This window comes from Enhydra lutris, unplaced genomic scaffold (genome assembly GCF_002288905.1).
Source record: "Enhydra lutris kenyoni isolate GAN:26980312 unplaced genomic scaffold, ASM228890v2 scaffoldscaffold1, whole genome shotgun sequence".
Classification (NCBI taxonomy): Eukaryota; Metazoa; Chordata; class Mammalia; order Carnivora; family Mustelidae; genus Enhydra; species Enhydra lutris.
In genome coordinates this window covers 17,680,285-17,703,829 of record NW_019154085.1, presented here as the reverse complement: position 1 = coordinate 17,703,829, position 23,545 = coordinate 17,680,285, and the positions used below count along the sequence as shown (strand labels likewise).

Here is a 23,545-nt window from a genome sequence, read left to right as displayed (position 1 = left end):
CACGCATTGGCTCACACTAGTTCTGGAAATTGCTGAGAACCTGTTGATAATGGTTGCTTTTATGGAGCTAAACGGGAAGCCTGGGCAAGGGGGAAGAGGGGCGGGGAAGACAGAGACTTCACTGTATAGCCTCTCGTTTTGTACTATGTTACTGTTTTGTCTATTTTTTTAATATAAAATGAAAATATACCACTAAATATATCTATAGGAGGCTGTGGAGTCAAGATTTTTAAAGTCACGTGCTTCATTTCAAGATTTATAAGACAGCTGTGGTTTGAAATGACCATTCTAAATTTTTTAGCCCCTTTTACTTTGAACCACATTTTTAATCAAGTTTTTATCATTTTTGTTAATACTTCTTCCAGCTATCTGGTGCTCAATCCCTTTAACATGTCGATCATTGTGAGTAATTTGGGGCTGCTATTCACTAGTCGCTACATCTCGATCTTTCCATGGCAACATTTCCAGAATCCCGCAGCTCTGTTCTACAGAAAATGAAGTGCTGCCCTCTGCCGGCTCTCATGACGCTGACAACCGGAAAATTTCTCATGACGTTGGAAATACTGCTTAATTAAGATGATCATAGTTGTAAGTACATACATACACCGATTAAATAGGTTTTATCTCAGATTTAAACAATTTCCCACATTTAAGGTACTCTCCCATATAAACAAAGTCACATTGAGAGGAAAAAAAATAGTACTGTCTGGTTTGGCTGGGAAAATCTGACTTCAAATCATTTAATCTCTGGTCTACAGATTATAAACCACAAAATAAGATTTTTAGAAGTCAGTAATTCCTGGAGCGCCTGGATGGCTAAGTTGGTTAAGCATCTGACTCTTGATTTCAGCTCAGGCCTTGATCTCAGGGTCTTGAGTTCAAGATCTTTGTTGGGCTCCACACTTTGGTGTGGACCTACTCAAACAAAAAAGCAGGCTTCGCCTACTTACCTGCAGCAAACCCATTATAGAAGTCTCTTCACCAATAGGTTCTGATATCCAAATCCAAGTAAAGTGTCCCACTCAGTCCCCACCTCCACACCCTAGCCAGGTTTATGAACCATAGCCTGGGAACCAACTACCTTATAACCTTTCCATGACACAGTGCTACTCAAAAATCGCATTCCCCAAAACACAAATCAAGCTCTCTCCATCAGGGCACCTGGGTGGCTCAGTTGGTTAAGCATCTGCCTTCTGCTCAGGTCATCTCAGGGTTCTGGGACTGAACCCCAAGTGGGGCTCCCAGCTTAGCAGGGAGTCTACTTTCCCCTCTGCCCCTCCCCCTTGTGATTTTTTTTTCCCCCAAGGTTTTATTTGAGAGAAGCCCACAAGCAGTGTGAGGGCCACGGAGAGATGCACACTCCCCATGAGCAGCGAGCCTGATGCAGGGGCTTCATCCCAGGACCTCCTCCCAAACCATTAAGTCCTGAGCTGAAGGCAGAGGCCCAATTGAGCCACCTAGAAGCCCCAAACAAATTTTGGGAATCCTTTCTTTGACCTAACTTTCCTTCTCTGGGTTAGGTGTCCTTTAGTAAGGTTGCACACCCCATTTCATATATTGCTTTCAAGAGGGATTTTTTTTAATAAAAAATTTTTTTAAAAAGATTTTGAGACAGCAAGAGAGGGAACACAATCAGGGGGAATGGGAGAGGGAAAAGCTGGTCCCTGCCGAGCAGGGAGATGGATGCAGGGCTAGATCCCAGGACCCCAGGACCCCAGGATCCCAACAGGGGCCAAAGGCAGACGCTTAACGACTGAGCCACCCATGGGACCCTCAAGTGGGATTTTCGTGTGATTTTTCATCCTGGAGTAACCCACAACTTGGAAAACCATAGGTGACAACAAATTACTTCATTAGTCATTGGTCAATCTCAACATTTAACTCCCTTTTTTCCCAGTGTTTCATGAACTAGTCCAGTAAATAAAGGACATTCACTGTGTCCGGTTATCTGAAGCACTTTACATGTATTGACCCATTTCTCATCAAAGTACTTTGAACATTTCCATTGCAGAAAACCAGTCCAGGTATTACCTTGTTACTCCTTGCAAAAAGCCCAAGGTCTGAACCATTATAAATCTACAGGGCTAAAAATCTAGTTGAAAATTCTTAATCCAAAATTTCCACAAGTGAAGCTTATCTGATTTCTTTTGAAAACAAAGCAAATATGGGGGCGCCTGGGTGGCTCAGTTGGTTAAGTGTCTGCCTTCGGCTCAGGTCATGATCCCAGGGTCCCGGGATCAAGCCCCACATCAGGCTCCCTGCTCAGCTGGAAGCTTGCTTCTTCCTCTCCCACTCCCCGCCATTTGTGTTTCCGCTCTTGCTGTGTCTCTGTCAAGAAAAATCTTAAAAAAAAAAAAAAAAAAAAAGCAAATACAGAACTTGAAATGCTGTGGTACAAGTGTTATGTATGTATCCTTGTGCATTGGGTACAGAAACTATACTGAGTCCATTTCAATGAATTTGTTTATAAAATCTACTCAACACCTACCTGTATTCAGTTATTTGTGATAAATATCTTCCTCTTTGTTGGGATAAATATCTAACAATGCTGACACCCAAATTTATTTTTATGGATTATACAATGTCCACTGAATTTCTTCCCTCAAAATGGAAACCACCCTATGCAAGAGTCTAGAGCCAACAGTTGTCTTTTAAGCTTTTATTTAAGGGCAATGATCTATGATGTAGTTTTTTTAGATCTTATTAAAAGCAGCCACGTCCATGGACTGCACATAGTCCTCAAACGCAGTGATCCGCTCCTCCAGCATATCTGTTCCAACTTTATCATCTTCCACTACACACTGTATCTGAAGTTTTTTAATTCCATATCCCACTGGAACTAGTTTAGCTGAAAAAAACAAGAAAAGTCTTAGTTAGCAAAGTCCTATTGATTGACAAACATTGTAACTATGCAACTTCCAGATGCCACTTTGAAAAGGCAAAAATTGAACTCACAAGAGCCCCACACCAAGCCATCTGCCTGAATGCTTCGGACGCACTCCTCTAGTTTCGCCATATCCGTCTCATCGTCCCAGGGTTTCACATCTAGTAGTATGGAAGACTTGGCAACAAGCGCAGGTTCTAAGGAAAGGAACAGCCAGCATTATTCAGACACTGCTAAAACCTGTGAAATCTTAATCTGTTTCCTAATGGATCATCTCCTCAGCCAAACAAAACTACAGAATACGTCTTGTGTTTGTTACTCACATGCCCACTTTCTGTTGTGCTAAGAAAGAGGTGTTTTAATTGTATAACAGTTTCTGTCCCACAGAGGAATGCCACAACTGCTACTGGAGGAACAGCTGCAGACCAGTAGCTGTGGAAGTTTTAGGAAGAACCACCTATACAGGTTTTTAAATACTGACCTCGTCAACAAATGCAGAGGCAATTACTTTAGAAATCAAACTTCAAAAAAGATCACTCACATTATTATGAAATAAAGTTAAAGCAGCACAAATTATAAAATGACCTACTTTTGGCTTTCTTTGACTCATACTGTGCAAGGCGTTCCTCTCTTAGCCTCTTTGCTTCCTCGCTTTCCTATAAAGAAAAATTAAGTATGTTTCACAAAGTTGGTTGTGTCTCAGCTTATAGCTAGTGGAACCATCAAAACAAAGACCAGTTTCATCAGAAAAAAGCAAATCCATCAGGGGCTCAGCCGAAAGATGGTGATTTGATTTTATTCATCACATAACCAGTGAGAACTTTAAAAGTCAGGTAATAAAGTGGTGAAACCACAATTCAAATCCAGGCAATTTCGCCACAGAGCCTATGATTAAGCTCACTGATACACATATTAATTTGTGCCATACCTCCTCATCATCAGATCCAAAGAGATCAATGTCATCATCATCTTTACTATCTGTAGCTCCACTTCCTGTGGTGTCTTCCACATTGGCAGGGCCATACTTGCCCAAAGCTTTCTTCACTCCTGGAAGGCTTGAAAAAAAAAAATCTAAGTTCAGCCACCCCTAGGTCAGTATGCTCTTTTTTGAACAGCACATGAGAATGTGTTTCCATCACTCTTTACCAACAGATCCCTTTTGTACTAAGAATTTACCCTTAAACACTCCCAGGCAAATATTTTTCCACGTTTAACTCCTCACCCAACAAGCATTAGGAGCACGTGAGACGTGACATTCAATACTCACTATGATTTACTCTTTCTGTATGAGTATTTCTTTTTGAGATTTCATTAAGTATGCTCAGTTCCATTCTTAGTGAACTGGAGTCCACTTCCCCAAACTTCCACCCTTGCTGGCAGTTTCAGAAGAATGGCCAAGGACTGAGCGAAAGAGCCACCCTCTCACCCCAGAGGTGGGCCCCCCAGGTCAGGGTCCAGGCACACTGTCAGGGCACTGTGGGGAAAAGTTGAACTGCTGCTGTCCATGTGCTACCTGTTCTGTGAAAAAATGGAGGACTTCAGTCTCTCGGCCTTCTAAAGTCACAAAGATAATTAAGCTCACAATATCCCAAACAAAACTAAAGTAGCCTGGGTCCAATTCTGTCATGTGAAAACCCTGAGTTTAAGCTTAGAAAACGTTCTCTTCTCCAGATAAAGACAAAGGTGATTTTACCTGGCCTTTTCCTTTTCGTAAGACTTGATGTGATTATACCAACGGAGGGCATGATACAAGTCGGCTGGTGGGGGGCCGGAGACTGCTTCGAATACTGCCACGTCTGCTTGTGACGGCACATACCTGCCGAGGATACCAAAATTGCACACGCCTTTAAGAGGAAATCTACAAACACCAGCAAATAAATGACAAACGGCACCTCTGTCAAACTAATTACTGCGAAATGGCCCATCTGCTACTGGGAAGCCTAAGCTGCTGTACTTATTTTTTTTTTAAATAAGCTCAAGATCAGGGACCATGCGTTTGGGGTTCCGCCCCACCCTGGGAATCCCTGCCACTTCGTGGACCTCAAACTTTGCAGTATCTCACGAAGACCTACAGGCTTGCTTCCACAAACCGAGTGCTCGCGGGATAACCTGGGAGCATCAAGTCCGGGGAAAGCAAGCACGTTTAACTCTTCGCCCCTCGCAGCCCGGCCGCCTTGCCCCCAGCGGCGGCAGAGGCCGCGCCACGTGGCCCGGCCCCATCCCGGGCCCGTCCTCACCCCTCGATGTAGCTCTTGTCCGCTAGGTAGTCGTTGAGCACCTGGAGGCCGGCGGGGCTTTTCAGGTCTCCAAAACCCATGGCGTCGGCTGATCCTAGGAACCGGGCGGCAACGAAGGAAAAGAGAAGAGGAGGAAGCCACGGACTAGCGCTAAGAGGGGAAAAAAAAAAAAAAAAAAAAAAAAAAAAGGGCCGCAAAAGGCCGGAAAATGCCTTATATAGAGACGGAGGCGTTTCCCTCTGCCGCACCGGGTCGAAGGTTAAAGGTCAAAGTACGTTAAGCGCCTCATTCCTTCACGAAAAATTCCGGGGCTCTGAACTGAACTGCCCACCGATTGTCTGCGGGCCTCTTTGTGTTTGCAAATAAATTAATAAAAGGGGTATTTCTTAAATTAGTACCTCCGCGGCTGCGGAACACTACAGGAACCGCCCCTCGAAGCGCCGGAGATGACCAAAGACGCTCGGTCTCAGGCGCACGGCTACTTCCGGCGGAACTGCGGTTCCAAACTGTCTCCCCGCCCTCCGCCCCCGCCCTCTCTAGGCGGCTCGCCCTCCGCCCCGCCCCCTGTGCGGGCGACGGAAATTGCCGAACTCTTGCTGAACGGAAATTGTCGAATCCGGGGTTTCTAGTCCCTCCTGGCTTCCCGTTCTCCAGGCCCGGCGGGCGAGATGAGCCGAGGCCGCCATATTGAATAAGCAATCTGGCCTTTGAGGGGGCTGTTGCGGTACAGACAGTTCTGTGCAGCGGCTTCGGCGGCTCGGAGGAGAAGGTGAGGCCGTGAATAGCGTGAGAAGACTGACATTCCTCTTGCCATAGGAGTTGATTTCTTGAGACTTTTGGCCCAGGTGACTTATTCTACTCTTGTCCTTGACTGGACATCACGTCCCACCCCGCCTCCCCCGAAAGCCCCTAGGGCCGGCAGGTGAGGGCTGTTGGCCGTGGTCTCAGGTCTCTTGGAGCGGAAATCAGGTGGAGAACCTGGAGGCCCTGGGAGCGCTGGACCGGTGGCAGGCTTGTGGGTGACCTTCATTCTGCAGGGGAAATGCAGGACATTCCCCTTTGTGGAGCGGAGGCCGTTTTGTTCCCTGGGAGAGAACGTATGTCAAGTGACTTAGGCCTAAAGATTGAGCATTTCCCCCCCCAAGTTAGGATGTCCTTGGTACAGCACACTGTTTGGCCCCTGTTGCCTTAGCAACCATCCACACCTCTCTTTTGTTGTTGTTGTTTTGTTTTTTCCGTTGAGTGCATTGGGCAGTATTTTTTATTCTTTTCCCTGGTGGGGAAACTGAAGAAAATGATGTTTAAAAAGTTTGCCCAAGGTCGCACTGCTAATGACATAGCTACGTTGTTTAGCTATGTTGGGATCTAATGGGGATCCATTAGATGGGATCCGTAGATCGGACACAGCTCTGCTCCAGAACGATTTGAGGACATTGCAAATGTAGCTTGAACTGTTCCTGATCCCAAGTTGTTTCCTTAGAGAGTGTTCTTTTTTCCACCGAATTGCATGTGCATCGTTAAGCAGGGTGTTACAGGGCTGTCAGAGCACCTGCCCTTTTTAATTCCAGGGAAGTGGAAGTTTGGGCCAGAGATTCGAGATCGAATTCGTTTAGCAAATAGTTATTGAACGTCTATTATAAACGAGGAATGAGTCTACGAAGAAGAATAAAATGGGTGATATGACTGGGGAGTAGTTAGGAAATTTTAAGATAGGCTGATCAAGGAAAGCCTCCTTGAGGAATGTCTGTTAAGCCCAGATTTCAAGGGCAAGAAGTCAGAAAGATCTGAAGGAAAAGCATTTCAATCTGAGGCCACAGCCTGTGAGGAGAGGGGAGAAGCTGTGGGGACAGTGTGGAAGCTAGGAGACCTGTAGGTGGGCTGTTGTAATAATCCAGGATAGATGATGGTGGCATACAGTAGAGTGGTATACCTTGGAGGGAGAGAAGTGCATGGATGCAGGATATACGGTGGGGAATGTGGAATAGTACTGTTCTCATTCTAAAAAGTGTCCATTCTGGTTTTAGAAATGTTTGGTTATTAACATTTTCCCATTTAGAGATGACTATTTCCATTCCTATGTGATAGATAAATATGTGTAAAGTACACATTGAAATTTTGTATAACTGTCTTCTCCCTTTGATGCTGGATTTTCAAGAGACAGTCTAGTTCTGGTTGATTTCCTAGCTAAAGTGGACAGTACTTTTAGATTGTATTGGAGACAAAATATAAGAAAGTGTTTACATTGTTGTATGAAATATTGATTGTTGATTTTCAGTCTGTCATTGCAGATTCAGCAAATTCAGATTTACCTTTATATCATCAATAGAAGTTAGTAAGACAGATGCTACTCGTTTTGGAACTTGGTGATAAGATTGTTTGGTGGTTATTTTTTTCAAGGGCTAGGTCTTCAGAAAAGGGAAATGACCAAATTATACCATTTTTCTTCAAGGAGCTTACACTTCAGTAGGTACTAAAATTGACGACCAACTTGTAATTTAGTAGGTGGAATACTAGAGCTGTATACACAGCGTGTACAGAGGGAGTACAAATGAAGAGGATTTTGAAACTGCTCTTCAGTGGCTAGTACTGTTTGAACTGAATTTAGATTTAATTGACGTTTATTGAACTACTACTAATAATGCATAGCCTAGGAAGTATTGTTTTCTTCCTTACCAATAGATAGAGAAGCAGAAACTCGATTTACCAAAAATCACTCACTTATGGGTGATAGACTTCATGTCTGCAAATTTAGAATCACAGGTTCTGAATTAATGAATGTTATGAATTAAAGTCTGATTTAATGACATTTTCTGTTATACCTCTTCTGTAATAGGTAAGTGAAACTTCATGCTTAAATCTTAGGTATATGGACTGTCTTCCACTCTCTACCTTTGAAAGTCATTACGTTGATACAGTCTGATCCCATAATTTCCATTTTTAGACTTTCTAAGTGAAAAATTATAATTCAGATGCTTAGTCCATTTGATCGAGTGAATAGACAAAAAGCTCAGTGCTTAGACGTTATGACCAAGTGAATGGATGAAAACTCTAAAAGTTCAGATAGCTTTTCTCTTTGCTTGTGTATATCTTTAATTGGTGTTATTTATGTAATTCACTGCCATTTTTCTTTTAGTAATTCAGCAAACGTTTATTATAGGAGACTGTCCTGTGCATTGTAGGATGTTTAACAGAACCCTGGCCTCTACCCACTAGAGACCAGTAGCTTTCCCCCAGGTGGGACAACAGTGTCCAAATGTTGACAGATGTTCCATGGGAAGCAAAACTGTCCCTGGTCGAAAACCACTGTTTTAGAGCTTACTACGTACCAGCCTTGGAAATAGGCCCTAAAGATGGAAAAATTTAAGCAGTTCATAATACAGTGAGGGTAGAACAGACATAGAATTGCAAATCCGCAAGATAAATGTACTAAGCATAGAAAATGGCACTCCAGACGCTTAAAAGGCTTGAACTTGTGAGCCAGCTCAGAATCTCAGGAACATTTAGTAGATCACTGTGTAGCACATAGAATGTTACAGTGAGTATTGGCAGGAAATGAAGGCAGGAAGGTAGATGTCATTTTACATAGTATTAGTGGTAAGTTCACTGTTGTTCTTCGAGTTTATTTTACTCCATAGTGTTTTTGTTTTTTTTTTTTTAAAGATTTTCTTTATTTATTTCGACAGAGAGAGAGAGCACAAGTAGGTACAGAGGCAGGCAGAGAGAGAGGGGGAAGCAGGCCCCCCACTGAGCAGAGAGCCCGATGCGGGGCTCAATCCCAGGACCCTGAGATCACGACCCGAGCCCAAGGCAGAGGCTCAACCCACTGTGTACCCAGGTGCCCCACTCCATAGTGTTTTATATTTGATCATCTGTTGATAGTTAAAAACAACACAAAACTGCCCTTTACATAGATTTTTACGCTAGCTGTTCCTTCTTAGCTCTTTGGGATTGTACAAATCAGTTAATCTCCTGAGACTGGGTATTCTCATTTCTAGAATTTGAGGGGAAAAATCAGGACTCATGAATGTTCAATGTAAGAATGTTTGTGAAGTGTTTAAAACTTATGAACTATTACCAAAAAGTTTGTAATTAGGGTTTTATTTTTTCCTATGATAATGTAACTCTTCTTTGTTTTATTCTTAGCAATATGTTAAGGATACCTCTAAGAAGGGCCTTAGTAGGCCTTTCTAATAAGTCTTCCAAAGGATGTGGTGAGTATTTTTTTTTTTTTTGCACTTGTGGGTACTAGCCTTTTATCTCTGTAAATTCATTGGTTTATGGAATGTTTCTTGAAAGACCCTAAACTGTAATTTGTTTTAAGTAAAATAGAAACAAATGATCCTAGTCGAATAAAATAATTTTTTTTAAGATTTATTTATATATTTTAGAGAGAAAGAGCACACAAGCAGGGTGAGAGGCAAAGGGAAAGAATTTGAAGCAGACTCTCCACTGAGCAGGAAGCGTGACACAGGGGTTGATCTCACAATCCTGGGATCATGACCTGAGCTAAAATCAAGAGTAGACCACTTAACTGACTAAGCCACCCAGGCACCCCTAGAGTAATTTTTAAAATATAACTAAGTAGTTTTTAGAAGGTGTCATGAAATAGAAAGTAGTAGGAACTGCCTATCAGTGCCAGAATGGAAAAAGCAGTTATGCTGCTTTTGAAAAATGGTATTTCCATGAACATATTTTCAGTGGTATTAAGTTTCAACTTAAACTACCATTAAAAGTGGATAGCCATATTCTAGCTGGTATTTAAGATTGGAAAAGCTTTTGTCTAATTCTGTATTTCATAGGTTTGCATCTAGAGAAGTAGAGGGGAATAGTATAAAATGAGCAAACATTTAGGCTTGTAGGTTAGAGTTAATCCACTGTCCTCTGCTATAATAAATTTAACTCTGTTAATTTATTTCTCTCAATATCTTTCATGGTCAGTTCGAACAACTGCCACAGCAGCAAGCAACTTAATTGAAGTATTTGTTGATGGTCAGTCTGTCATGGTGGAACCAGGAACTACCGTCCTCCAAGTAGGCATATGTTCTAATTTATTTTTGCATATGTTCTGGTTTTTTAAGGAATATCAATTTGCTTCCTTTATACCGTTTATCTACTTCTAAAAATTTTAAGATTCCTTGATAAATGCTCATAAAAGAACTATAGATAGTAAAATTATATGAAAATAAATTGGATTTAAAATCTTGGCATTTCAAAGTGAGCTATCATTTATCTGTCTCTGACTTTCTTAGTGATTATGGTAGTAAATTGTTTTACTTCTGTTTTCCAAGTAAATACCTACTAGAAATTTGAAGTTACCAAATATAAAATATAAATTAATATGGGTAAGTTTGGGGAAAAGGTAATCTTTGTTGTGAACCTGCTTGATGCTTTTCACTTCATGTAACTTATCAATTTTTAGTAATATTTCCAGGAATGTGTCCTACAAAGCAGGTAGTCTGTTCTTGAATTTGTGCCTGGAACATGTAATTTTTCCAGATTCCTTCAGAACTAACAGAGTTGGTCATGGAGAAGTGAAGCTTCATTCCATCTGCAAGTTATCGAAAGCTAAAATGCTCTTCATTCATGTTAGCAGTCATTTCTAGTCTATCTGCCAAGCACAGATTTGCGGTGGAGAGTATTTTTGCCAGGTACAGGAGGTGATAGAAAGAGATGTTAGGGGTATCTCAGGTGATCCCTGAGGAGATTTTAAAGGCCAAGTAAGTGTTTATATTTGGACAAAGAAGCTTCAAGTGGTTGGTATTGTTGGGACATAAGGTATATGTAGAAGATAAGATAACAGGATCTCACATTACTCTGATAGAGAGGTCCAGTCACGAAAGAAGATATGTGTCATGCTAAAGAGCTTAGAGTTTGACCTGTCAGCAGTTTTCATGGCAGTTAAGCAGTATGACAGTGACTAGAGAGGAGGTTGGTTTGGAGAATAACGAGACTAGTGTGAGAGACAAAGGAGAAATATCTTGCATTAGTAGAGCAGAAAATGAAAGGCCTAAAATAGATAGTACCCTTACTTTCATGGGAATGAAAGTAAGAGGATAGATTCAGGGAGAGTAAGATATAGGCCTTTGAGAACAGTGAAGAGCAGGGGAATTTTTGTGGTTTCTGGCTTTGTTAGCTTATTTGGGGATGTATCATAGGAGACAGAAATAGGTTGAATTTTAGCTGTCTATAGAGCACACACATGTGCATGCCTATTTAAGTCTAAAGCTTAGAGGAGTGGTAGACTCTCAGGGCTACAAATGAGGGTTTAGATAGAATCATCGTCTGGAATGTGGCCTCATATAAAGGTTGGGACCAGATTTTGCTTGTTACTTCCTGTATCCTCTGTATCTAGCACACAGGAAGACTTAATACATTTTTGCTAAGTAGTTGAAACATTGGCATTTGAGGAAACTGCTTTAAGGTAAGGGCTAAAGATGGAAGAGCTAACTCCAGGGGAAATTTGAATAGGTTTGTAGGCCTCAAGAAGAAGGAGTGATAATTAGGAGAGCTGGGCTAATCCCCCTTAGTAGGTAAATGGGAACTGAGGAGAGTGTCAATGACAGTGGGAGTATGAGTCCTAGGTAGGGAATATGGAGCCAATATAGAAGCAGATCATAGCCAACTAGACAGTGTGAGTTGAAGTCAAACCAAAGGGGGGACCTAAGCAAAGAAGAAATCCCAGTATGAAACCACTGGGACAGAGTTTGAAGGGGTGTCTTTGTAGACAGCAGTTCAGAGTGGAAATGGGGAGTCAAACCCTCAGCACAATCTGAGAGGTTGGTTCATTTCGTTTCTTCCACATAAGGTATAGGTATGCTGAGGATTCTTAAAGAAGCAGCTTAAGAGTAGATAGGGGTAGTAATCAAGAGCAAAGAAGGAGGGAAATCTGTTCAGGAATGGAGTAAGAATGAATGAAGGTATAGATATTTATAGATAGGTGTAATAAGGTGGGTGGGGATGACTTTTTTCTTCTTCTGTGTTTTAGGCGAGAAAGGGATTAGATTAGGTTATCCTAATGCAAAAAAATGTTTACTTTGTCTTCTAGGCTTGTGAGAAGGTTGGCATGCAGATCCCTCGATTCTGTTATCATGAAAGATTGTCTGTTGCTGGAAACTGCAGGATGTGCCTGGTTGAAATTGAGAAAGCTCCTAAGGTACTTGATACCTAAAATTCCACACCATGCTGTAGAAGGTAGAAAACTTTAAATCTTGCAGCAAACTTTATTTAGAGTCATTATTGTAGTGGAGAAACCTAGACCTGTTTAATTGTTTCTAGAAATTTATTTTTTTGTGTGCAGTTAAGTTTGTTCATTTCAAAACTGGAAAAGCATTGATGAAAGTGCTTTATAAATGCAAGCACTATATAAATGTAATAGATTTGGAAATTAAAGGTGACTTCTTACACCTGCCAGTATTTCCACGTGATAAGACACACAGCTAGGATGTGGAATTGCCAAACATCACGTTGAAAGCTCTTCTGCTGTTCCATTTTCACTAGAGAAGGATTGTAATGAAGAGGTTCACTTTCAGTTTAATTTCATTTTGCCTCATGTCATTTTAATTCAGTAGTACGTGCTAATCAAAACAGAGTTATTTGATGTTCTGTTTCTGAGTCTAAAGTTGCTTTAACTATGAGAATAGAATTTAGAAGTATGATATTTTTTTCTAAGAGAGTCAGGTATCATATTGTGAATATGAAAACTGAAAAATTATGTCTTCAAAAATACTGTTCTTTGTTTCTTTTTAGATGGCTGACTTGATCTTTTCATATGTTGGGTTGCTTATAAATATAGGAACTTAAAGATTTTTCCATTGAAATTGCAGGTTGTAGCTGCTTGTGCCATGCCAGTAATGAAAGGTTGGAATATCCTGACAAACTCAGAGAAATCTAAGAAAGCCAGGTACTTTAGTGCAACTTAGCATAGTAACTTTTCTTAGAGCAGAAAATTGCTCATTTCAGTATTTAGACCTCTCCTAGATGAGGAACTCTAGCAAGCTCTGAAAAAGTTGGCATGTTCAGCTCATGGGAACTGTAGAAGTAAGTACACATTGAGGAGGTGAAGTCAGATGTTTATGGTTTTGAGCCTAGAATGGAATTAGCACTAAAAGCTCTTCTTCAGTAACTTGTTAAACTTGTGATGAATAGTGAATCTGGGGCTTACTGAACTGAGATTATTTCAGTAACGTATTACTATACTATACAGGCACTGTTACTTGTTTTTTGCTGTGCATTTGTGTGTTTGTTTTTGTTTTTGTTTTGAATTAATGTGAATGTTTTCTGAAGATCATTTAGCAATTTTTGGTAATTTTGTATTATTAAAAGTTACAGTTTTCTAGATTCTATAAATGATATTTTATTCCTAGTTTTCTATAAACATTTTTTTAGATCATGTGTCTAATACTAGAATGATGGTTGCATTGGCATTTCTGATAATAAGTGTAAAATTAATGCTTTGTGAAAGGATACATCTCTGGAGGTTATCTAGATAGCCTATATCCAAACCATTTTGAGTGCCAAAAATTTATATCATTTTATATATTAAAATTATCCATACAGAGAAGGTGTGATGGAGTTCTTGCTAGCAAATCACCCACTGGACTGTCCTATTTGTGACCAGGGAGGTGAATGTGATCTGCAGGTATGTAGTCTAACTTCATAAGTCGTTTTTGGCTGTCTCAAGTTTTAATTTTACTAGCAGCATTAAATTAACTCTCCTAATCTACTTAAGGACCAGTCCATGATGTTCGGAAGTGATAGGAGCCGATTTTTAGAGGGGAAACGTGCTGTGGAGGACAAGAACATTGGGCCATTGGTAAAGACCATCATGACTAGATGTATACAGTGTACTCGCTGCATCAGGTAATGTTTTTCCTCCTCTCTTCTGGAATATCATTCACATACTTACCTAATACTCACAAATTTGGTGGAATAATAACACTGGAAGAAAGGGCTACTTTTTTTTGGTTGTAGGAAAGGGATGTTTTTATCGTTGTCTGCACACACGAATAAAATGAAATTTTTCACTTTCAGTGAATATCAACTTCCGCTGAATTTACAAATCAAAATCTATAAGCATTAACTCTGTGATAACTTGTTGAGCTACACATGATTTGTGCCATTTTCTATATGTGTGTTACATTGCAATTAACTTAGAAGCAAACATTTATTGAACTCTTTTATTCAAGGACGATGCTCACCATTGAAAATATACTCATGTCTTTTTAGTGTTTTGAAAATCATTTCTTTGTGAGCATAGTTAGGAAAGGAGATAATTTTGCTGGATTTGACCATTTGACAGTACATTTTTATCTTGCAGGTTTGCAAGTGAGATTGCAGGAGTAGATGATTTGGGAACAACAGGCAGAGGGAATGATATGCAAGTTGGCACATATGTTGAAAAGATGTTCATGTCTGAGCTCTCTGGAAATATCATTGATATCTGCCCTGTAGGTGCCCTGACCTCTAAGCCCTATGCTTTTACTGCCCGCCCTTGGGAAACAAGGTATTCATTGTTGTGTTTTTTGACAGTTTGTTTTCTGTCCTTTAGTTGACTGCTGTTGAAGAAAATTGAAGATTCGTGTTCTTGCTGTATTCTAATTGTTTTGGTCTGCTAAGTTTTTAGGTATTTGCTTTAAGTTAAACCCTCTTACTGGAAAGTAAGAAGATAGATTAAAGGATAGGATGAACCTGGGCAAATTAATTACAATTTTCTTGGAAATTAATTCCAAAGTACTTAACCATATAATTATTTTAGTCACTTGTATTTCCAAAGAGTAAAATTGTCTTGATTTTTTAAGATTTATAGTCTCCTCTAATTGTATATTAAGTTTTCAACCATGTGGATATATCATACTTTATTTTGTTAGTTCCTATTATCAGGCATTTAGTTTGTTTCTGTATAGTTGTAAACCTATGATATAAATTGTTATTGGGATGCCTGAGTAGCTCAGTCACTTAAGCATCTAACTCTTGGTTTTGGCTCAGATCATGATCTGAGTCATGAAATCAAGCCCCACATATAGCTCTGTGCTCAGCACAAGAGTTCACTTCAGATTCTCTCCCTCTCCCCCCAGCTTATACACTTTCTCTCTCTCTCTCTCTCTCTCTCTCAAGTGAATTAATAATAAAATCTTTTTTAAAAATTGTTACAAATGAATTTTTTTCTTATATATCTGATTTTTCTTACTAAACCGGGAAATGGAGTAGGTAGTTGCAATAAGTTTGAGTATTTTTAAGGTTCTAGAAACATATCATTAAATTGCCCTCCCATTTTTAAACTTCCACTAGAATATATGGGAGTTTTTTACAGTTCTAGGTTTTAAACCATATGTTTATGTATAAAAAGGATTTGGGGGATAAGGCACAGTACATAGCTGAGATGACATAAGTAGATTTTTCTGTTTTTCTTCTGAGACTCCCATAATGCAGGCAGAGAAGCTTCCATCTCCACAGCTTACCTCAGCCTGGCAGAACCTGTTCGAGGTGGTGGGCAAGGGGATGAGGACAGGCCAATTCACATCACCGCTGATTTCCAGCCTTTTTACTTGAAGTTCGGTAGTTTTTCCCTGCATAAAAGCTTCTTGTGATGGTGTGTCCCTTTTTGTTAGATTTCCAAAGTGGTTATTTTTGGGTTTGTTTGTTTTTTTTTAACATTTTTTTTAAAGATTTTATTTATTTATTTGACAGACAGAGATCACAAGTAGGCAGAGAGGCAGGCAGAGAGAGAGGAGGAAGCAGGCTCCCCGCCGAGCAGAGAGCCTGATGCGGGGCTCCATCCCAGGACCCTGAGATCATGACCTGAGCCGAAGGCAGAGGCTTTAACACACTGAGTCACCCAGGTGCCCCCAAAGTGGTTATTTTTGCTAATTTTGTTAAGCTTTATTTTTGCTTTTTTGCGGGGAGGATTTGTCAGGCTCTTTTAATCAGCCATACCCAGAAATCTTACCTTCTTGCTATTTATTTTGATAATCATAGTTCCCAGATTTGGCCACTTGGAACCCTTACCGTTGGCTTTTATATTATTTAACAGTCTCTAAAGCTTTATTTATTTATTTTTTTAAGATTTTATTTATGGAGAGAGCTTGCAAGCTCATGCATGTGCGATTGCGGGGAGGAGCATACGGAGAGCAGACTCTGCATACTACACAGGGCTTGATCTCGCTACCTTGAGATCATGACCTGAGTCGAAATCAACAGTCAGACGCCCAGGTGTCCCTAAAGCTTTATTTTTACAGTAGGAATTTGTGTGAAGTAGTCACATATGAGGGTATTTTTATTTTATTGCAATTTCTCTGGGTGCCATTATTTTTTAGAAATTCAGAAAGGCAAGTCATTGTAAAATTTGTTTTTAAGATTTTATTTATTTATTTATGTATTTATTTATCAGAGAGAGAGCACACAAGCAGGCAGGGTGGCAGGCAGAGGCAGAGAGAGAAGCAGGCTCCCTGCTGAGCAAGGAGCCTGATGGGGGACTCAATCCCAGGACCGTGGGATGATGACTTGAGCCGGAGGCAGCGGCTTAACTGACTGAGCCACCCAGGCGTCCCCATTGTAAAATCATATAGCAGAAACTTTGTCCTTATTGCCAAAATCAGCATAGTAAATACATGTGCTTATTTTCTCAGAAAGACGGAATCCATTGATGTCATGGATGCAGTTGGAAGTAATATTGTGGTAAGCACAAGAACAGGAGAGGTGATGAGGATTTTGCCAAGGATGCACGAGGACATCAATGAAGAGTGGATCTCTGATAAAACCAGGTATATGCGGCATTGTTTTTCTTAACTTTTGCACTTGATTTGAAGTATATTTTATGGTAATTTTAATTTTAAAATAGTTTTTATACTTGCAAATTAGTTAATAAATGTAGACTACTGAAAATCTAGACTGTTAATATGGAGAATTGGAGAAAATTAACAGTAGTCTAGGTATATCGCTGGCTTTCATATTAACTGACAAATATCCATCCTACAATTTTGAAGTGGATTAAGGTACTTAATCTACTCCAGTTTGTTCTTTAGAGAAAAGCTACATGTAAGTTAGAGCCTGTACATCATAATTTTGATAAAATATCTAAAAGTATTCGGGTTTTATAAATAAAAATGGCTTTGCTTCTTCAGCTATCAGATTTTTTTGTGTTGTAATTTCATTTAGCTGAAAACAACTTACAAGAACTCAAACTCTTTAGATGATGTTTTAGTTTTGGATGATGTGCATAAAATATTTATTCATCTTCCAAAAACCGGGAATAAGTATTTGTGGGTTTTTTGGTCTTTTTGGGGGGGGGGGAGTAAGTATTTGTATCCAAGTGTTCATCAGTCTGTTTGACACTGTAACTGATACAATGTTTAAATAGCATTTTTTTTTAGATTTTGAACTTGAAAACTAGTTGCCTCTTCAGCAGGATTCCACAAATGGTGTAATTTCTGTTATTTAGATTTGCCTATGATGGGCTAAAACGTCAAAGACTTACGGAGCCGATGGTCAGAAATGAAAAGGGGCTTTTAACCTATACCTCCTGGGAGGATGCACTCTCTCGTGTAGCTGGAATGGTAAAACATTGAAGTATAGAATAAATAGTATTTGTGATTTTCAAGGAACATCTTTGTAGCAAAGTGGGGAATGTGTGTCTCTTCATTTTTTCTTGTCATGATTGCCTTCATTTAACAAACATATATTAAGAACCGTATGCTAGATATTCACGCTGGAGGTAGGGATGTAGAGACCGCTAACACATGGTCCCTACTTCCCACAATCTTATAGTAGGGAAAGACCCGTAGTCAATCAGGTATCATGTGCTCAGGTAGTTGTGCAGGAATACAAAAGAGCACATGGGAGGGGTGCCTAACCAGGCTAGCATGTCAAGGATGCCTTCCTATATAAAGTCAATTAGGCAAAGTCTAAGAATGAATGCAGACTTGCCAGAGCAGAGATGGGGGGGAGTGGCTTTCTAGTCCGAGAAATGTACGCAAAGGGCTTGAGGGAGTAGTAAGTAGATACTTTGGAAGAAGTCAAATTTAACTATAATTCAGTCTTCATCCTCCAAACCTCATCATGAGCCCCCTTTGTTTCTAATTAAAAACAAATACCTTCCCTCCAAGCTGGTGGTGTTATTAGCCTTGGCCTCGCAGACACCTTTGTCACTTCTAGTTAATAGTTAGTGTAAGCCTTTCTAGTCTAAGGTTTGTTGCTTTTTTAATACTTTAAAATGACTTGTTTTGTTTTCTGAGTAGTGGTCTTTGCCGAATGGAGGTTTTTGGTGACACCCTTTTCGTCCATTTCCAGTTGCAAAGTTTTCAGGGCAGTGATGTGGCAGCAGTTGCAGGTGGCTTGGTGGATGCTGAAGCCCTGGTAGCTCTCAAGGATTTGCTTAATAAGGTGGACTCTGACACCCTGTGCACGGAAGAGGTCTTCCCCACTGCAGGAGCTGGGTGAGAACTACGAAGCTAGCATCTAGGCCTGCTTTGTTGTGGTTATAAAGTTGTGTATAAATCATTACATCTGGGGCTCCTGGCTGGCTCAGTTGGTAGAGTGGGTGACTCTGAATCTCGGGGTCCTAAATTCGATCCCACATTGGTGGTAGAGTTTACTTAAATAAATAAGTAAATAGGGGGCGCCTGGGTGGCTCAGTGGGTTAAAGCCTCTGCCTTCAGCTCAGGTCATGATCCCAGGGTCCTGGGATCGAGCTCCACATTGGGCTGTCCGCTCAGCAGGGAGCCTGCTTCCTCCTCCCTCTCTCTCTCTGCCTGCATCTCTGCCTACTTGTGATATCTGTCAAATAAATAAAATCTTTTTTTTTTTTTTAATTTTTAAAAATTTAAATAAATAAGTACATCTGTGGCATCAATAAGTGATGACTGACAGCTTGGATTTTCCATCATACACACCAGTTTCTTTTCACACAGAGACCAAAGTCAACCCAGGAACTATTGGAGAATCCCAGTTATCGATAAGTATCTGAATGGTGCCTGGGTCACTCAGTTGGTTAAGCATCCAGCTCTTGATTTCGGCTCAGGTCATGATCTCAGGGTCCTGGGATTGAGCCCTGAGTAGGCTTCCCCACTTAGCAGGGAATCTACTTGTCTCACTCTCCCTTGCCCCTCCCCCTGCTCACATGCACATGATTTCTCTCTCTCTCTCTCTCTCACATAAATAAATCTTACAAAAAAATATATCTGAAACTTTGATGTAATTTAGAAATACTTCATAGGAATTTTTTTGTCTGGGAATACCATGGGCTTGCTGACATGAAAATATTGCCTGGATTTTCATTATGTATTAGTTTTGAAGTAAACCTGCATTTTTAATTTTGTATTTCTAGCACAGATTTGCGTTCCAACTATCTTCTTAATACTACAATTGCTGGTGTGGAAGAGGCAGATCTTGTCCTTCTGGTTGGTACAAATCCACGTTTTGAGGCACCACTGTTTAATGCTAGAATTCGAAAGAGGTTAGTAGTAATATTCAGGGTTTTAAAAATGTTTATATAATAATTTATTTTAAATCTGAAAAATAGCTAATTCCTAATAGTGTTAGTGGGAATGAGACTCCAAAAGATAATTGGAGTGCAGTGTCCAACAGGTCCATTCCCTCCCTCCCTCGCTGCTGATCTTAATACTTCGTCCTCTTATTTTGAAATAACTCAAGATGCACCAGTTTTTCCATAATTTCGTCTATCATGATTTTTTTTTCCTGCTCAGGATTCAGTCTCAAGTCATGTACTGCAGTTAGTGTCATTACTCCTCAGTTTTCTTTTTTGACATTTTTTTGAAGAGTACGGGCAGTTACTTTGTAGAATACCTCCATCTTTTCATATCTTAGACACTTAGAATAGGCTGGTATAATTTATTGTCTATACTATGACACTGTTGAGGGTGAGAGGGGAATTGTTAATGCCGCAGGAGGCAGATGAAAACCAGCACTGTCTCAAACAGAATATATGGTCACCATGTTTGTATCTAGTTTTAGAAGAGCTGGATCCTTACTTCCCTGGCAAAGAGAATAAATTTGAATGATGTAGTTTATTTTCATTAACTATATTTAAATCACCTTAATGGATAATTAGGAGATAATTGACTCTGCTATGTAAATATGGTAAAATAAAAATTACACATCATTTATTCTAAAATTAAAGTTTTTGTAGCTTGCTTAGGTTTGGCATTCTTACACAGCAGATTAATTCACTGACTTACCTTGGTGTGCATTTTTACAACACTGTTATTCTGAAAGGTACACAGTAAATTGTGTATGTGAAGGCCAAATGTTCTGTGACTGCTTTGTGCTTTAACATTTGTAACATAAATAGATGTAGCCTCTAGGCTACATTGTTAAGACTGGTGGCTATGCTAATTTAGTAATTTAACTCTAAAATCTTTGTTGTTTTTATTTCAGCTGGCTTCACAATGACTTAAAAGTAGCCCTTATTGGCAGCCCAGTGGATCTCACTTATAGATATGACCACCTGGGAGATTCTCCCAAAGTTCTTCAAGACATTGCTTCCGGTAGCCATCCGTTCAGCCAGGTGCTCTCAAGTTCTATGTATCCACTTTTGTTGATTTTTAAGTATTATTATTTTTTTTTATTTTATTTTTTTTAAAGATTTCATTTATTTATTTGACAGAGAAAGATCACAAGTAGGCAGAGAGAGAGGAGGAGGAGGAAGCAGGCTCCCTGCCAAGCAGAGAGCCCGATGCAGGACTCGATCCCAGAACCCTGAGATCATGACTCGAGCTGAGGCTTAAAGGCAGAGGCTTAACCCACTGAGCCACCCAGGCACCCCTAAGTATTACTATTTTTAAGTTACTGTTTTTGTCATAATAATATATGATTGCTGTTAAAAATTGTACCACTATAGAGAAGAAAAATGGGGGGGCGCCTGGGTGACTCAGTTGGTTGACCTTCTGCCTTCAGCTCAGGTCATGATCCCGGGGTCCTGGGATGGAGTCCTATGTCAGGCTCCCTGCTCAGTGGGGACTCTGCTTCTCCCTCGGCTCATCCTCCCACTCATTCTCTTAATCTCTCTCTCTCTCAAATACATAAATAAAAGAAAAATGGAAAAGAGTAGAACGTTACCCCAGGTTCCACCAACCCAAACAAGAATTTATTTTTTACTTTATTAAAGATTTTATTTATTTGACAGAGTATGTGCACAAGCAGGGGGAGGGGCATGCAGAGAGAGGGATTAGCAGGCTCCCTGCAGAGCAGGGACCTCAATGCAGGGGCTCATTCCCAGAACCCTGGGATCATGACCTGAGCTGAAGGCAAAGGCTTAACCAACTGAACCACCCAGGCGCCCCCAAACAAATATTGATGAAATATCATAATCATTTCTCTCTTCATATGTAGAGAAAGATGGATGAATAGATAGACAAAAATGAGATCTTATTATATGTGCTATTTTTATGTACTAGAATTTAATTTTACTTGAAATTATCAGAAAAGAAATTGATATAAGGGGTGCCTGGGTGGCTCAATCCCTTAAGTGTCCGACTTTTTTTTTTTTTTTTAAAGATTTTATTTATTTATTTTACAGAGAGAGGGAGATCACAAGTAGACAGAGAGGCAGGCGGAGAGAGAGTGGGGGAAGCAGGCTCCCCGCTGAGCAGAGAGCCCGACGTGGGGCTCGATCCCAGGACCCTGAGACCATGACCTGAGCCGAAGGCAGAGGCTTAACCCACTGAGCCACTCAGGTGCCCCAAGTGTCCTACTCTTAATCTTAGCTTAGGTCATGATTTCAGGGTCGTGAGTTCAAGCCCCTCCAAGCTGAAGTGAAACTGAAGGAATTTGAAGTTAAAGGAAATCTTTCTGTACTACAAGAGTTATTCTTCAATTTCACCAGTCCTTTTAATGACATTTTCATTACCGAGTACTTTATTTACATTCACTTCGTTGCTGTCTGGTATTTATAGGTTATTATTTACTTTTCCAAGAGGGGTTCATAAGTACACTGTTCCTTAATTTCTTGCTTGCTTGAGAATGTCTGTTTTATTCCTGAAGAGAGCCGTGGCAGAATACAGAGTTATAGGGTCACACTTTTTTCCTCTCTGAACTTTATAGACATTGCTTTTTGTTACTGTGGAGAAGCCTGATGTCAGTCATATTTTCTCCCAACCCTGTCCGGATTTTTTTTTTTTTTTTACTATCTAGGTACTTTTTTGAACCTTTATACTAGCTTCTATATCTTTGAAATTTAATAACTTCAGAATATGTCTTAATGGTGGTGGTTCTCTGTCACTTTCTTATGGGACATGGTGTGCCTTTCATTGTGAAAATTCAAGGTTCTTTTTATTTTAGTATTTGTGCCTGTGAGGTGGAATGCTGATTATTTAAAAAATGTAAGAGGTTTCTGTTCTTCACGTAACAGTTTTGGAGGATAGGCAGTTTGATAAATGTCCAAGGATGTCATCTAGGAAGGCTATTCCTTACTGCTTTACTTCTTCAGTGTCTTTGCTCCCATGTGTTTGAGTGAGCTTCTCCTTATGGTTCCAAGTTGGTGTGGCCTTAGGTGTAATCATGTGGTACAAAATAGCTAAGCCCAGTTCCTTTGTTTTGAATAGGAAAAACATTTTCATTGCAGTGATCAAAAATAGAAAAAAAAAACTTAATGAAAAGTATTCTTCTTTTCTAATTCCCATCTCCGTGCTCCAGAAAATGATCGGTGTTTTTCAGGAGTTTTTTTCTGTACTAGATTTAAATGTATTTTCTTTCATTTATTTATTTATTTATTTTTTTAAGATTTTATTTATTTATTTGACAGGCAGAGATCACAAGTAGACAAAGAGGCAGGCAGAGAGAAGAGAGGTGGAAGCAGGCTCCCTGCTGGGCAGAGAACCCGATGTGGGGTTTGATCCCAGGACTCTGGGATCATGACCTGAGCTGAAGGTAGGCACTTTAATCCACTGAGCCACTCAGGCGCCCCTAAATGTATTTTCAGTTAGTAAGTGGTGGTCTCTTCATTAAGAACTCCTAACAAGGGGCGCCTAGGTGGCCATGTTGGTTAAGCATCTGCCTTTGGCTGAGGTCATGATCCCAGAGTCCTGGGATTGAGCCCTGCATCCGGCTCCCTGCTCAGTGGAGCGCCTGCTTCTCCCTCTCCCTCTGCCTTTCCCCCTGCTTGTGCTCTCTCTGTCTCTCTCTCTCTGTCAAATAAATAAATAAACTGTTTTATAAAGAAAGAAAGAAAACCGTTTTTCTGAACTCTTCACATTTTCTTGGGAAATTCCCTAGGAAGACGTTTACTCTCCTCTGTAGTGTGTAGGCATAACTCTCAGGTGGATTCCTTGATTTGGGCCAGTTATTTATAGAAGAATGATGCAGAGGGTGGTTAGGAGAGTGAACTCTACACTCTTCCTCTTTACTTTTAATTTTTCCATCCTCCACTAAATATGTAGTTTCCTTTGATTTTGAGATGCACTCCCCTCCGGTT

The 23,545-nt window shown here is 40.2% G+C and overlaps 2 protein-coding genes across 4 annotated transcripts in view; one reads left to right on the top strand and one right to left on the bottom strand.

Moving 5' to 3' along the window:
- Positions 1 to 2,644: 2,644 nt before the first annotated feature.
- On the bottom strand, positions 2,645 to 5,610 carry LOC111140984 (eukaryotic translation elongation factor 1 beta 2). 2 transcript variants are annotated; one of them, XM_022493289.1, is made up of 7 exons: positions 5,520 to 5,610; positions 5,122 to 5,271; positions 4,578 to 4,700; positions 3,813 to 3,939; positions 3,474 to 3,540; positions 2,956 to 3,081; positions 2,645 to 2,848 (listed from the first exon to the last, which is right to left on the bottom strand). In XM_022493289.1, the coding sequence occupies exons 2-7, from the start codon at positions 5,199 to 5,201 to the stop codon at positions 2,694 to 2,696; spliced, it is 678 nt and encodes a 225-aa protein (XP_022348997.1). In that variant the 5' UTR covers positions 5,202 to 5,271; positions 5,520 to 5,610; the 3' UTR covers positions 2,645 to 2,693. The 2 variants fall into 2 exon arrangements, with proteins under 2 accessions (XP_022348997.1, XP_022348987.1); XM_022493279.1 differs by lacking the exon at positions 5,520 to 5,610 and having other exon boundaries at positions 5,122 to 5,357.
- A 160-nt stretch (positions 5,611 to 5,770) lies between these two features.
- LOC111141377 (NADH:ubiquinone oxidoreductase core subunit S1) overlaps positions 5,771 to 23,545 on the top strand; it is a 30,015-nt gene continuing 12,240 nt past the window's right edge. Inside the window, exons 1-13 of one of the 2 annotated variants that reach the window (XM_022493877.1) lie at positions 5,771 to 5,890; positions 9,265 to 9,332; positions 10,060 to 10,151; positions 12,167 to 12,274; positions 12,945 to 13,021; positions 13,678 to 13,759; positions 13,850 to 13,980; positions 14,438 to 14,623; positions 16,746 to 16,880; positions 17,558 to 17,672; positions 18,406 to 18,551; positions 19,442 to 19,570; positions 20,512 to 20,641. In XM_022493877.1, coding sequence (XP_022349585.1) covers positions 9,269 to 9,332; positions 10,060 to 10,151; positions 12,167 to 12,274; positions 12,945 to 13,021; positions 13,678 to 13,759; positions 13,850 to 13,980; positions 14,438 to 14,623; positions 16,746 to 16,880; positions 17,558 to 17,672; positions 18,406 to 18,551; positions 19,442 to 19,570; positions 20,512 to 20,641 — 1,395 coding nt within the window. In that variant the 5' untranslated portion in view covers positions 5,771 to 5,890; positions 9,265 to 9,268. Of the gene's footprint in view, positions 5,891 to 9,000; positions 9,333 to 10,059; positions 10,152 to 12,166; positions 12,275 to 12,944; positions 13,022 to 13,677; positions 13,760 to 13,849; positions 13,981 to 14,437; positions 14,624 to 16,745; positions 16,881 to 17,557; positions 17,673 to 18,405; positions 18,552 to 19,441; positions 19,571 to 20,511; positions 20,642 to 23,545 lie in introns of those variants that run through there. The other variant, XM_022493885.1, reaches the window with a different exon arrangement.

Excerpts from the sequence above, each read along its gene's own strand:
- LOC111140984 (XM_022493289.1), bottom strand. The coding sequence starts at position 5,201 with ATGGGTTTTGGAGACCTGAAAAGCCCCGCCGGCCTCCAGGTGCTCAAC. Across the intron at positions 3,940-4,577 it reads TACGAAAAGGAAAAGGCCAG|CCTTCCAGGAGTGAAGAAAG; the intron begins GTAAAATCACCT and ends TTTTTTTTCAAG. Across the intron at positions 3,541-3,812 it reads TTGGATCTGATGATGAGGAG|GAAAGCGAGGAAGCAAAGAG; the intron begins GTATGGCACAAA and ends TTTTCTTTATAG.